Below are 15531 nucleotides of genomic sequence, written 5' to 3'. Positions count from 1 at the left end.
AATATAGGAAGGTGGAGCGGGGGTTGACAGGTCATATGGCGGCCGCAAGTTTCAATGAGAAAACGTAAAAGTTCAGAAAACGGTTGTCCTCGTATGACCGGAAATGGAGCTCGATGTAACCGCTGGAGCCTCTGCCGTTCTCGGCAACACTCCATAACTTCAAAGCCAGAGTGGAAAACTTGCGACGGTCGTGAGAAGATGGAAGGAAAATTACACCAGTGTTTGCTTCCACTTGACTGTGGATTACATGGCTTTATAATTATTTAACGGCTCGTTGGAATAATGTGTATTACCTCCATAAAAACTCTATTCGTGTTGAAAAGGTGATTGGAGGCGAATTTCAACGACGCCCCGCACTAGAGTTGGGAGTTGAAGTGATTAATCCCGAAATTATTTTGTTTGGTAAATATTGTGGGAAAATTTTTCCACCATTGTTAATTTTTGTTCTATATTACTTTCTGCTGGTCCGTTTCATCCTTCACTAATGTTGTTTTCAATACCGCAGTTGAGGGAGGTAGCAGTTTCAGCTAGGGTTTAGTCATTCATTAATCAGCATCCATTCGATTCATTAAGCCAATCTTGTGCGTCAAACTTCCTTCCGACAACGTGCTTTCGCTCAATCAGTACATTAAATCTCAATTATTCACTTCTGTACAAAGTATTCACCGACTTAGCCGACATAGTAGCAGGAGCCTCTAAAGTTCTAAACATCTTCCTGTTTGCTTTTCCGCAGCTCTTTGTTTGTGTGAATGTTTCTATATTTTCATTTAATTATCTCCGTTCTGTATTAATTTATTCTACGGTACTCATGACAATCTGCTAGATCAATTTATATATGAATAATCAAACAATTCAACTTCATATTCATTGTAGCGCGGTCTCTAGAAATTGCCGTGGAGTCATAGTTAAGACCAATGTTTCTCATAGTCATTATTCTAATTTCCAAATGTCAAATCTCCGACTATTCTATTTTAATTCCCCGTCTAGAGCACCTTCCTAGCTCTTACTGATTTCTCCTAAGTTTCCAGTTAATTAAGCACCTTGCTCTAACCTGCGTAAGCAAAAGACGCACCAAAATCTTAGATTTATTATTGCGTCATCATTTATTCATAATTTTTAGGAGGTTATTACATAGATAGTATCCGTTCAAATTAGAAAGTCGTCAATTTTTTTCTTCCAGTATCGGGAAACCTACTGAGAAACGCCTTAGAGGATTTTTTTATCATCTGGTCCAGTTTTTTTGACCATCCTCTCACATACTTCGTTACAACGAATCCCTCGCTGTCTTCTCCTATATATAAATTTTAGGATGCCTGTCGCAATTAAACTTTGGTGAACGGCCCAGAGAAAAACGTTTAATCGCATCCATTTGAATAATTCTCAATAGATTTTAATTATGTTCATACGACTTTATTTCGTTTAATTTTGTGAAGAAATCTCAATTCTTCACAGAAAATATGCTTATCGTCTGATTATTCCAAGGAAACTTACAGTTTACAGATGACATGACTAAAAAAACAAGGATTGTTTGTCAAACAGCGTGACATGAATCAGTTTGGTCAAAAGAATCCTATGCCTCCATCAAGTGATCACGAAGAGAAGTCGCCCTAGGCGTCACGTCAAGAAATTCAAGACTTTGATCTTCTCCGCGAGGCAAATTTGGGTGCCAACGACCACTCAGGATCTCTAGTTGTGTATCCGCCGCTCGCTGAATTCTGACAAACTCCTGTGGAAAATCCGCTTGAAACTTTCGCGCAAGAAAGATTCTTTGGAGCGTAGAAAAACAGGAATCTGTGAGTGACAGAAAGAGTCGTTGGGTTACCTCTTTTGTCTCGGTAGGAGCCGTTTGTCAGAGCAGTCGCGTGCAAGGATACCATAATGACTGCCAGGCTCCATGTACCTCTTGGTCGCGACTGAGTAAAGAAATGCCGGAGTTGAGCAAGCGCCACGTCTTGCAGGCCATAAATCTTGCCGTCTTGATCGGTTGGGAATTTGAGAAGCTTTAGCAGTGTTATTATATCGTAGGCGAACCATGTACGGCAATCATGTGAGGTTCGGACCCTAATTTATAGCTTTCAACCTCTGAACTAAAAATATAAATATTTTCATGAACGTTTTTGATAACTTTGACATAGATCTGGTAGGCTAGCGGTAGTTGCAAAGCATAAGAAAAGTATACTGATAGCGTGGGAGCTTTTAATGAAATAATATTCCTGCAAATATTTTATTGGAGCAAGATGATATGAATACTGAATAATTTAACTCTTATTACAATTAAAATGTTTCAGAATCGTCGAAATTGTTATATCATCCTGATGAACATTATTTAATACCTCCATTTAATATTAAACACTAAGAGACTCAAATGCTGCCGCTGGGTCTCAGATTTTGCATTTCTGTTTAGGCGCCCCAAGACTTAAGCTTAACTGATTTAGTTGAGGTTGTTTAATGAGCTCGTTCTTTACTCTTAAGTATTCATCTGTTGCCTCGATGGAATAATTTCATTTCATCAGAAGCGTATTCTTATTTATCGCGCAATTACAATCATTTAGATGAAGCTCATCCTCTTGCGGTGAAAAATGTTTTAATTCCTACTTTTGATAGAGACAGAAATTACCATCCGCAGTTGTTCGTTCGCCTGAAGTATTTAAAAATGTTTAGCTGCTTTCTTTGTGAAAGTAATTGCTCAATTATTTTCAAGTTCGATTTTTTCTGTAATTTCAGCAGGATTCTTTGTATCTCAGTTGGCACGAATTGCTAGAGAATATTTTAGATGGACATTTTTTGGTCGCTAAATGGACCATCAAGAAAATAGCAGTTGCCTCTGTAATTGGAACGCTGCAAGTGATTTAAGCTTTTAATTCGCTGAGATTATTTAAACCCATGTCGGACTTACATTTTTTAATAGGAAGAAGAGCGCATATCATTTCTTCCTCTTTCCTGTGGTTGAAAAGTTCGTCATTCATTTCTGATCTACTCGTATTTGCCAAGCAACTCAACTTCGCTGCTGTCGCTGTCACCAGGATCAAGGGCTGCTGTAGCTACTTCCTCAAATGATGTGAGCGCGAATAAGTTGGGGTTACAAGATACACGCAGGAAAAATGTTCAATTGTGAAAGAATCAAATTATTTTTTATTATAGGAGAAAATTTCTGATGGACGGAATCATTGAATTGAAAATAATGTATGCGAAAAGCATTATATAAAATTCGAAACTTTTATTCATCTCTATTCATCAATTTTATTTATGAACTACAAATCAGGCAATATACTGTATTTGAATGACGCATTAAAAGGTCAAAGTTTCGCAAAGTTTCGGACTGATAAAAAAATTTGCTCGGATCCTTCGGAGAATCCTTTAAAATTATGTTCATGGCTACTTTAAAATTATGTTCATCATTAAAATTATGGCGCTGCATGTTCATAGTTCAATATGAAGCCACAAATGCTAGATGATTTTATGCAGCAAAAACATACAAAGACTTGGATTGCTTGGTCCATGTTGATGTTAACAATTGATCATGATATTGACGCCATGCAATATATTAACGTAACTACCCGTATTGATTGTGCTGGAAGAATGTTAGCTTTATAGAACACAGTACTGTGGCTTACCGGTGCTACCCTAATGTAGTAGCTGTAAAAATTTGGTTATGCTCTGACAATGAACATTGCCATATATGTTGCACTGTTTTAAAAGTATTTCATTTAAAATTGTATATACATACATTATAATACATTTACATGATTTAAATCGTAGTTTAATTTTCATAAGCCCTAAAATGTCGATTCTGGTTCCTACTTATCCAGACGATGCAAAATTTCATCTTATTTGTAGATATTAAAAAACGCATATCTATCCAGCGGAGTGAGCTCTAATAGCAGTAGACGTGTGCACATCAACGACACGAGGTTCAAATAAAATCTGTGCAAAGCTACAGAATTTGACTGCAATTTGTGCGGAAGGGACATCAGGCCATTAATCGATCTGGTGGATGATAGCATTAAGACGAGCGAGCTCCTCAGGGCGCACTCTAATAATCTTAAGTTCAGTCTGGTGACGAGTACTCAGCGGCACCTAGGCTCACTGTCTTGGATGTCCATTTCCTCGGAAGGAACAATTCAAAATATGCTATGAAAACCGAAATTGAACGACATTAAATTACTGGTAGGGGCTAACGTACGTTTATGTTTCAGCAGGATACATTTCCCGATGACTAATATTCATCGCATAGATGAACGTCAGCAACAATAACTTATTTTCGGAGACGCAACTTATTATTTTTGACGCACTTATTTTGATGCCCTGAAAGAGGACGGCTGGTCAGTACAATTATTATGCGAATAATTTAGACTATATAAGATGTCTATTATTATATTATAAAATAAATGTGCAGAAAATTTTGCGACAACTATATAGCAGCATTTCATTTGGCAGCAGTTTCATCCATAAAACAGCCTTTTTGAGAGTTACCAGTGGCTTGATCAATAAAAAAATAGGATTTATTAGAATACAGTAGAAAACCTGATGTAAACCGCATGGCAACTTATTTTGATGCCCTGAAAGAGGACGGCTGGTCAGTACAATTATTATACGAATAATTTAGAATAAGATGTCTATTATTATATTATAAAAATAAATGTGCAGAAAATTTTGCGACCAATAACAGCATTTCATATGGCAGCAATTTCGTCCATAAAACAGCCTGTTTGAGGGTTACCAGTTCCACTTGCAATTCAGAAGTGTGAGCTGATCTCGCTCATTAATTCAGAAGCATTATTGGACAATCACAAGCTGCCTGCTGGAGAGGCAGGATCAATGAATGCATTTCGTGAAGCATGGCATGTAATTTGTATTAATAACCATTCAATGGGGGAAATGCAATTATAGGCAGCAGCGCTTGTCCGTTGCGGTGTTTCGGGTTACGATCAGAGGAACCTGACGCTGGTCTCTGTCACGAGTGTAGGGGGCAAATCATCCAGCATTTGCTTCCAACACGGGGGTATTTGTAGAATTTTAATAGAAGTGTATAGTTGATATGTATTGAAGTTCTGTTTTAATCGACCTCTTTGTTAAGTTAAAGCCAAGTTATATGTATATTTTAAGTTGAGGTTATAATTTTGAATTGAAGTTTTAACCTCGACTGAGGCACTCTTCATCCAATATACTCGTCGAGCTCGTTCCAGTTTGAGAATTCTAAGATTCTCATTAATTGCTGAAGCCGCCATCACTAGTGAGGCCATCACTAGTGAGGCCATCACTAGTGAGGCCATCACTAGTGAAGCCATCACTAACGAGGCCATCACTAGTGAGGCCATCACTAGTGAGGCAGCCCATTACCGAGTTGACGGGGCCTAGTTCACTTCAACGATTCCTTCCCCAAATCTGCCTCCCGCTACACGACGTCGTCAGAACCGTGGGCCATATTAAAGGGGCTCTACACTACTGATGAAGACACTGCAATTCTGATCACGCGATCGCTAATATAACTGGCCACTGAATAATTGATAGAATTATTATTACCTCGATTCCAAATGTTGTAGGGAAAGTTATTTTCCAAATTAGCACAATACAAAGGATGGCTTGATCAATAAAAAAATAGGATTTATTAGAATACAGTAGAAAACCTGATGTAAACCGCATGGCAACTTATTTTGATTGGATATAAGTATTAAAATCACTTGTTTGCTTGAATCGCAAGTTAACCAGGAATTTAAAAGCAAAGAAAATACCACAAAAATTCACTAACTTGTCATACTCAGAAGTCAATTCAATGTGTCGGGCGTTGCGCGCGTACGTAGGAAGACTCAGCTGCGCCGTGCGTGAATTTTGTCTTTTTTTTTTTTTGCTAAAGGCGACCGTTTCAAAGGTCGAAGTTTATCCAAGAGCAGATTAATGTCGACTTACACTGTTAGAAAAAACGGTGAAAAAACGGTCCCACTGGCGTTCTAGTGGTCGGTCGCCCCGTGAAAATAAACTGTTTCGCCGTTTTTATCAGATGTCTTACGGATTACTAGTGTTAAATTAAAATAAAAATGGCGACACGGTGTTTCTTTTCACGTGCCGAACGGCCACTGAAACGCCGGCAATACCGTTAACGGCAATTTTTCTTACAGTGTACTGGCTAAAACAGAACCTGTTTATAGTTCTCGCACTGGTACGGAGAAGAGAAATTGGCCTGAGTAACGCTTTCAAATATTCGGTAACGCTCGAATTCTCGTTCTAGTTTTATAATTGGTTTATGATCTATAAAAGCGACGAAAAAAATCGGAAACAAATCAAATGTGCTTATCCGAAGTTCTCGTAAAGTTTCATAGAGCAAATTGGGTTGCTTTTATACTCGCTGCTTTATTATCGATTGAGATTCGATTTTGCCGCCTAGTAGAAAATGATGAAGGCATAAATGATGATAAATCTCTTGTCGAACTTGATCTGAAAAGATTGGATATATACTCGTTCAGAAGATAAAAATTACACAAATTCAGTTACGCTGCAACATTCAAGCTAATTGATATTCCGCTGACTTTGAAAACAATTAGTAAAATTCCGGCCCAAATTTGCTGAATCAAATCCCAGGGCATTGAATTAGTGGCCATTCCAGTCCCTGCGAATAGAGGAAATTAGCGCGGGCGCAAATAAATATTGGCCAGTGACGCATTTAACGGTCAGAGTTTCTGAATGATTCGAGCGTTGGTATCACAGAACAATTCGGCTTGGCTGACAGAGTTGCTGCAAACGCAACGTTGTTCGCACACATTTGGATGGATCGCTTGTAATTACTCTCACACAAAATTGCTGGGGCAATGAGCCGCAAATCTTCCTGGCAGGTTGAAATTCAATGGTAAATTAAACCGGAGCCAAAATCAACATGGTCATGAAAAAAGGTAGCTCGCATCTGCCTATGATCGTGTTTGTCAGTAGGATAAAATTTTAACTTGGTCTTGTCTCGTATTCTATTGCCGATGTCCTGCTCATGCTTTATCTATTCAAATTCTTACTGACATTAAGAAGGTGTGATTAGAATGTTACTGCGCTAACGGATCGCGCGCGATCTTGCGTTTGGTGAAATATATTTTTCATCCTGCTCATAAATAATATTAGTTCACCGGACATTATAATTAACCTCATCTTGCTCTGCTTTGTAATGATTGTTCATCGTTTATTGTTATTAAATATATGGAAAGTATGCAGCAAGATAGCTAAGAAACCGCCTATTTTAAGACAGGTGTAGGAAGAGAATGCGCCTCAGATGTCATCTCGTCATTTTATGGGAAAGCCTGTGTCGCTAGGGAGCGATGAGCTAGTTAGTGATACATAAAAATTCATTTTTTTTTGTACTACGCTGTAGGGGTAACGAGGGACTATTTTTTATCTGTTCACCGTCGTCACGTACATTTTTCTCTTCTTATTTATTAGACAGGGGGAATGATTTAATGATCTACGATAAAAAAAAAGATTATCCATGACATGGATGGTGCCATAAATGTTACACAATGACATCTAATTACTTCTCAATTACCGATATGAAACAATCGAGGGCGTTTTCTTGCAGAAATCGTTTTGTAAACAGACGGGTGAATCTAGAATGAAAGTGGAAAGCGAAAGTTCCCTAATCTATCAAACTGGTTACTGCAGCGCATGGCAATTTACTCATGCATTGTAATCTTGATGAAAAGAAATAGGATTTCGGTTTGGGAACATCACTTATGAAATTCACGAACTTCCGCCCACACAACTTGACTAACAGCACGTTAAAGATGTTAAGAAATTGAAAATTTTCTTATCAACTGACACACATCATTTATTATCAGGAAAAAAGTATAAAAATAAAGAGCGAGTAATTTTCTCCGAAATTGACCACAAACCAGTGAAGCAACGTAAGCTTAAATAAAATTTCCACGAAAATTTGAATGTGGTGCTGGAGACTTCCGATCAGAGGCCGCCTTGATCGCCAAACTAAAAACTAATGACTTCTTACCTTGGAAATGTTGGCGGATGGAAGCGAACTTTGAAGTGCACGACAACTGACGGAGAACAACACGAAACGTCCACTAAATTGAAAAAAAATGCCTCTGAGGCCCGTATACGCTATTAGAAGTTGCGAACTACATTTAACCGCTGCTAGTGTTTAGCAAGTAATGGAGGCTTTAATTGTTTAGCTATTAGAGTAATAAAATTTATGATCAACTTAGAATAAAATTATTTCTCAATTCGGCCAAAAATTTTTTTCGCTGTCATTCTCACCCTGATAGCTGTTTCATGCACTCTTACCCATTAATTAATGAGAGCCGCAATTGTGGAGCCGATGCGTGGAACCTACAGCGAGAAACTAGAAGTTTCACCCAAATTCTGAATAGGAGACAAGACAGTTGAGTTCTGGATTGAAATTCAGAATATTGAAGTTATAACTGGATGCATGAAATTCTGAACCTAGGCAGCATGCGCCAGTAGCCCTGAATCTACTAGCAAGTCTGAATATTCATCGTAGCAAGTTCAGCCTGTTGACGTGTTCTTTATGCAACGCTGAACTTTCTTCCTTGCCTAGCGAAGAGTGCAATCTTCAGGCATCCTATGGCGGAACCACTCACTCTCTTAGGATGGTCAACCTGTCTCCAGATATGAAAATTAGGGTGGTGGCAAGACGCTTGGCATGCAATTACAACCTGTTGAAAATTAGTTTTCTTATTTTTATGTTAGCTAATTTTTAGTTTGAATTCTGAATCTAAATATGAATCCAAATTTCTTTTGAAGAATAATTCAACATTGTTTCGCTCATCTTATCAAACTGAGAGTTATTTGGCTTCAGTGAGGAAGAAGTACTGTGTGAATAGGCAATTTCCCTGCCACGTGCTTTTTCGTGCAATTAACGTTTCGGTCTGGTGCGTATAAAGCGACGAGCAGAGTCCCTGATGGAATCAAGTCGAATTCTGCCCTCCCAACAGTCTGCGTTTACAGTTTTTTCCGACGCACTTGTTACTCAGTATAGTTCGAAACAGCAGGTCTACTTCAAAATACAAGAGCAAGAAATTACTACAAGGTTTTTAGAGCTGCAACCTAAATTACTGGAATTTATTGCCGATTTTATTTAAGGAATTGTGCTCTATAAATTTAAATGGAAGCCAGTATCCGTACTGTGTGAATCAATTGCTTGTCAAATGTTTCTTTTTAATTTTTCTATATCAAATCTTAAACTATCTTTTACTATTTTCTCTGTCTAGTGTGCATACCTAAATTACATATTTATAGAATTTTCTTGTTTGCCACCTACCTAATATATTGGCCCGATATCAATAACAAAGAAGCATTTATACCTTAAGTTTTTTAATTCAGTTGTTTCTTTTGCTAAACATTACGTGAAGTATTAGGCTTGGTTCACACTATATTCTGCAGGATATGTGCAAGGCATATGCCAGTCAAGGTCCGTTTCCTACCAAGCATTCACATCTTCAGTCCGGTCACTGGCCGCCGGCCTTAATTCAGTGGGTTTCGTAACACGTGTCTTGCCAGTCACGCAGCGCTGTCAACTGGTATATTTCTAAATTTGTTGAATCTGTTAATCTGTTATGTCGTGATGGTGTCCAGTGTGGATAATTTTGATCTGGTATGTTGAGCTTGCAATCTGGTATACTCGTCAAAAATAGTTAGCAGCGCTGCAGTCACGTTCCGGTCAAAATATCCTGTGCCTTTATCACAGCTGGTGCCTTGCTACAAAATGCACTGCACCACGTAATTTCCTTTAGGTTGGGTAGTGCTGGAGTAAAAGAAAGAAAGAAAAATAAAGAATTTCATTCCTACAAGTTTTAATAGCTACGAGTCTTGCCACAAGATATTTTGCAAGAGCTTGTAAGCAATAGGAAAAGTTCACAACACCATAAAATTCTCTCTCCGAGTCCGCAAAAAAAACTTTACTGCCTGTCGGATGTCAACATAGAGGCTTTGAAACGAAAGGCGCCTGACCCCATTTCCCGGGACGTGAATTTACAATCGCTGCTGGACTAAATGTTACAGTATTTTTGTCTATCGTGTTGAACCTGCATCCGACGATGAGCGTGCATTACATATTCCAATAAATCTTACCTTGTTGCATATTGGCGTTTCAACTTGCGGCGGTTACTTTATGAGCCCTTATATAATTCTTAACTGAAAATTTCTGCGTGCTCGCTGCATATTCTTTGTATCGCGGACGCTGTCAGGTAATTAAAATTGTTATCCCATCATCGATCACTCTGCTAATTTTCAACGCGAATTAACACTAAGTCTTTTCTTAACAAAACATGACGACACAAAGCATCTCAGAAGCGCATATAACGACGGCAGTGAAAGATATTTAATGCAATGCATGTTATCTATCATTGTTGTAGCCAATGTAGCATCAGCATAGATTGGTTGCTGACTAACGTTGGTCGGCAGTTTTATTGACTTCTGAAGCCTAATTTATTCATGTGGCCGTACAAGAACAGAACTAAATTATTTGGCTCGGCTTCCTGCTGATCCAGTTTGACCAACAGCCGGACTACAGCGGTTAAAATTAATTAACCTTAGTCTGAAATTCAACAGAATATTAATTACGACATGAATGGGATCACAGGACGAAACAAGGTGTCAGAAGTACACAATTAATGACCTTCAATACAAGTTTCATCGAAGACCAGAGAGTTTATCTCTTTGACGATTTTTTATTGCTTCTCTATATTAGGCGAATCACGCTTTAAGGGGGATTGAAAATTTAAAGTTTAAAGTTTCCGAGAAACATTTTATTAGATTTACGTTTCGAATATGCAATATTCATTATCAAGTAGGTGAAGAGTTATTTACAACTCTTAAAATTTAAATTTGGAAATGAAAAAAGTGCAAACGAAGGGTATCTTAGATACAGCCAGAAATCGGATCTTAAATAACTCCGGGAGAAACTTCAACGTCCTGACAAATCCGGTGGTTTGCTAACTGATAGCTGGAGACTCGTGCTTGATGATGAGAGCCTCCGCTATCGCCAGTCTCGTAGTATCGGGGCATCGTGTGCTGATGCTGGTGCAGGCGTCGGGGCACCGCATGATGATGCTGGTGCAGGCGTCGGGGCACTGACCTTCAATACAAGTTTCATCGAAGACCAGAGAGTAAATTTTATTAACGATTTTCTTATTGCTCTTCTCTATTTGGCGAATCAGGTTTTGAGGGGGATTGAAAAATTCATATATAAAGTTTCCGAGAGACATTTTATTAGATTTACGACCTTTCAAATATGCAATATCCATTTTCAAGTAAGTGAAGAGTTATTTACAACTCCTACAATTTAAATTTGTATATGACAAAAGTACATACAAATGATATCTTAGATACGGCTAAAAATCGGAAATTGTATAACTACGGAAGAACTTCAACGTCCTGACAAATCCGGTGGTTTGCTAACTGATATCTGGACACTCACCCTTGACGATGAGAGCCTCCGTTATCACCAGTCTCGTAGTATCGGGGCACCGCATGATGATGCTGGTGCAGGCGTCAGGGCACCGCATGATGATGCTGGTACAGGCGTCGGGGCACCGCATGACGATGCTGGTGCAGGCGTCGGGGCACCGCATGATGCTGGTGCAGGCGTCGGGGCACCGCATGATGATGCTGGTGCAGGCGTCGGGGCACCGCATGATGATGCTGGTGCAGGCGTCGGGGCACCGCATGATGTTGCTGGTGCAGGCGTCGGGGAACCGCATGATGATGCTGGTCGCGTTATGAGCCTCCCGCATATGATTCTTTGGTCCTCCAGCTTGCAGGTGGCATGTGAGTCTCCGTCACAATCTCTTCCTTGTCAAACCGATGTACTTTACATTTAGGAGAAAACAAACTTCTTTCGTGTAGAAGAATCTGTAAATGACATTGGTTTCTTGCAACGGTCCAAACTTTTTAAATGGATTTTTTCATGATTAAATTCTTGATTTATTTGTTTTTGTAGTAAATCGAGAGTTTTAATTGTTTACTTACTGTTATGCAGTTGCGCAACAAGGAAAACCAATCCTAATGAATTCTACGCGTGAAGCATATAAACTGCGGCCTCAAGCATTGATATGAATGTTCAAATAAATATTTATCGCACCCTAATGACTTGATCACGAAGTACTTTGCAGGTATAACAAGCCCAATTTGTCATTTAGACATTATATTAAAAAATTATTTAATAAAATTTTTAATTAATTTTTAATTAAAAATTAGTTAATTTTTAATTATTTTAATACATTTTATTAAAAATTTACAAAAAATCCCTTACTTTTATGTCTCCTCGAATTAGTTGATAATTAATTGTTCCATTAACCCCGTAGGTCCGGTGAACCCCGCGACGGCGGTGGCGGGGGAGGCGGCGGTGTTGGCGTGCAACATCTCCTCCCCCGTGGCGGGGGACGCCATCCAGCTGGTGCTCTGGTACAAGGACTTCGTGCCAACACCAATATACAGGTACCTCTATTAGTTAACTCTCTATATCTTCATTCATTTTCATCATTAACTCTTCATCTATTTATATACATATACAGGTACCTCTATTAGTTAACTCTTTAATTATTAATTTTCATCATTACCTCTTCATCTATTTATTCATTTTCATCATTAACTCTTCATCTATTCATTCGTTTTCATCATTAACTTTTCATCTATTTATTCATTTTCATCATTAACTCTTCATCGCTTTATTCGTTTTCATCATTAACTCTCTATCTATTCATTAATTTTTTATTAACTCTCTATCTATTTATTCATTTTTATTAGCTCTCTATTTATTTATTCATTTTCATCATTAACTCTCTATCTATTTATTCATTTCTATTCATTTATCCATTAACCGCTCTTTGTTCATTTTCGTGGGCCTGGTGTCATACCGTCCGTAGAGGTCGTTACGTATAGAATTAAAATGTTCCTAATTCATACAACACTCGTTGTTGTATCTTCTGCGCAGACATAGAATCATAGGCCTTCATTTCTGAACAATCCAAACGAAAAAATGTTACTCGGGGAAAATATATTCTATTTTCATTTCTTCTTGGCAATTATTATTTGAAACTCGATCCTGATTTACTGATAGAATGACGTTGCGATGATGTTGAAGAATTTTTTGCGATGAATTTCCTCTGGCAAAGGCGTCATTTGCGCTAATATCGTTGCATTATTATTTTTAACGATATTATTTTTGAATGCGATAATAATGTTAATTATTATTAAGGGAATTATTATTGCGATTATTCCTTATTTGCGATTAACGGAACGTTATCATCACGTTTTTCACGGGCCTCTATCGACACGATTTGACGATATCATCTTGTTATTGATTGATATAGTTCTGCTATCATCATGTCATATTTGGGGTTCAGTCAACACGTCATTCGGGTGAACCCGAGTCTTATTGTTCATGTTCTGTGAAGTGCGTGCATTAATGTGATAAACATATGTCATGGAGTGGACTTCAGCCAAACACTGGACGCCAGATGCTCCAATTATAAGTGTAATCTCTTCTCACCATCCCATCATTGCTAATCTCTTCGATGAAAATAATTCACGTGTGTCATTATCAGGAGCTTGAAATTTTATAGTGACGGCTCTGATCGTCACTCTCAGCTGCTGCCAAATGTTTGATGTGTATTTTGCATCATAGATCCATTTATCTGGCCACGGGTTTAAAGAACCATATCGAATCTAAATAATTAAACCAGAGAGCTAAAAATACCTACGGATATCGCTCCCAGTTTTTAGTTAGAAACTGAAATTCAAAAAGAGATTGGTCGAGATCAGTATCGTCAGATCGCAGGTTTATCATGAGTGTCAGAAGTGATCAACCTTTTTTGATTTCATTGTATTGGGAAGAGAAATCGATGCAACACTTCTCTGAGTGTGAGGATTATATCATTTAAATCTGTAATAGGATGAATTAAGGTTTGTTTGTTCAATCGCGTCTTTACAATTCCCTATCATATTGTAATGTCTATGATCACGTTTCCATGCTTTGACATTGATTTTTTTATAATAATGGAACAACAGGGCATCGCAAAACGAGTTGTGATTGAAAAATTGAAATTGCACGTTCATAGTATTAAATCAAATCGAAGATGCAAGGAAGACGATTTTGTCGGTGATTCTATATAGGAGATTAAATGCTAATAGGAGATTAAATGTCTTAAATGTAAGGCTTAACACATTGAATTAATATTAGAAAATGCTAATCAGATCCGGGAGATATGGTTTATCAAATTTCAGAGATGATCTCGTGTAAGTAACGCCGATATCGCCCGCTTAGTACAAATAAATAATATAAATGTGAATTTCGTTCAATTTTCAGACGGTATTTAACTTTTAAAATTAATACAATTTTCTTTTTGAGAAAATTTAGAAAATCTATTTTACGACATTAGCGCCTTACGTTAAATCAATGAATAATTACTGAAGCATGTTCAAGAAATTGATAGTTCACAGCTATAGATTACTGGTTGCTGGAAAATCAATGCAGACGTTCAGTGAGGTGTGAAAGAAGCCACATCAATCAATGGAAGGGGCTGAGCCTGACGCTTCGGCTCTTCTCGAGTTGTGATGAGATACGTACAACAGCCTGCAGAGTTACGGCTCTTCTCGAGTTGTGATGAGATACGTCCCAGCAGGCATCTGACGTTGAAACAACGTTGATTATTGGTTGATTTCAGGTTGAAATGTTGAACAACCAAAATTAAACGTCATATCAACGTCGAAATCTGACCAACACTAAAAGGGACGTAAAATTCATCTTGTTATTGATTGATATAGTTCTGCTATCATCATGTCATATTTGGGGTTCAGTCAACACGTCATTATATGATATCATCATGTACATGTATATGATGGAGTTCCTTCGTCACGTTAGGATTTCCACCAGCCATATGAAGACCCAAGCGCTAGGCTTGTCGCAAATGAATCAAACTATTTGATTTAATATTATTATTTACTTAAATTCATGAGTCCTAAACAGTAGCCTTAAAATGCACCTACCACAAGTAATGACATGTTTTCCCGACTCCGAGTTCTGAAGAATCAACTCTGATTTGTTTTGTAACACTCGTGTAGTAATTCGCTTGGGTTCTCTACATCAGCTTTGGCACATCACATGCAGGAGATAGATCACGAGTTCCCACATAATCTTTATTACAAACGATATATGGATCAGAAGGAGACTTCTGCCGAGGATAAGATCGTAAAGTCCGCAACACTTAATATCTAAAATAACTCGTCCCTAGTAAGTTCCGGTCCGCAATAAAGTTACATCCGTAATGTCGGGATAACCGCTATTTTGTAGCATAAATGACTAAATCCTTACAACTCGTATTCGCGTAACTATCGTAGGTTCTCATATTGCAGTAATCATAGCGACTGTCTCTTATACACATCTAGATGTGTATAAGAGACAGGGCGTCGGGGCACCGCATGATGATGCTGGTGCAGGCGTCGGGGCACCGCATGATGATGCTGGTGCAGGCGTCGGGGCACCGCATGATGATGCTGGTGCAGGCGTCGGGGCACCGCATGATG

At 38.3% G+C, this 15531-nt stretch overlaps 1 protein-coding gene across 1 annotated transcript in view; it reads left to right on the top strand.

Moving 5' to 3' along the window:
* LOC108682398 (nephrin) overlaps nt 1-15531 on the top strand; it is a gene marked incomplete at its 3' end in the record, with an annotated part of 70385 nt that overhangs the window by 11808 nt on the left and 43046 nt on the right. The window contains exon 2 of the mRNA XM_047882270.1: nt 12312-12444. Coding sequence (XP_047738226.1) covers nt 12312-12444 — 133 coding nt within the window. The remainder of the gene's footprint in view (nt 1-12311; nt 12445-15531) is intronic.

The sequence above is a fragment of the Hyalella azteca genome, unplaced genomic scaffold, assembly GCF_000764305.2.
Source record: "Hyalella azteca isolate HAZT.00-mixed unplaced genomic scaffold, Hazt_2.0.2 contig10032, whole genome shotgun sequence".
Taxonomy (NCBI): domain Eukaryota; kingdom Metazoa; phylum Arthropoda; class Malacostraca; order Amphipoda; family Hyalellidae; genus Hyalella; species Hyalella azteca.
The sequence above is the reverse complement of the archived record's forward strand: the minus strand, read 5'-3'. Positions and strand labels throughout refer to the sequence as shown.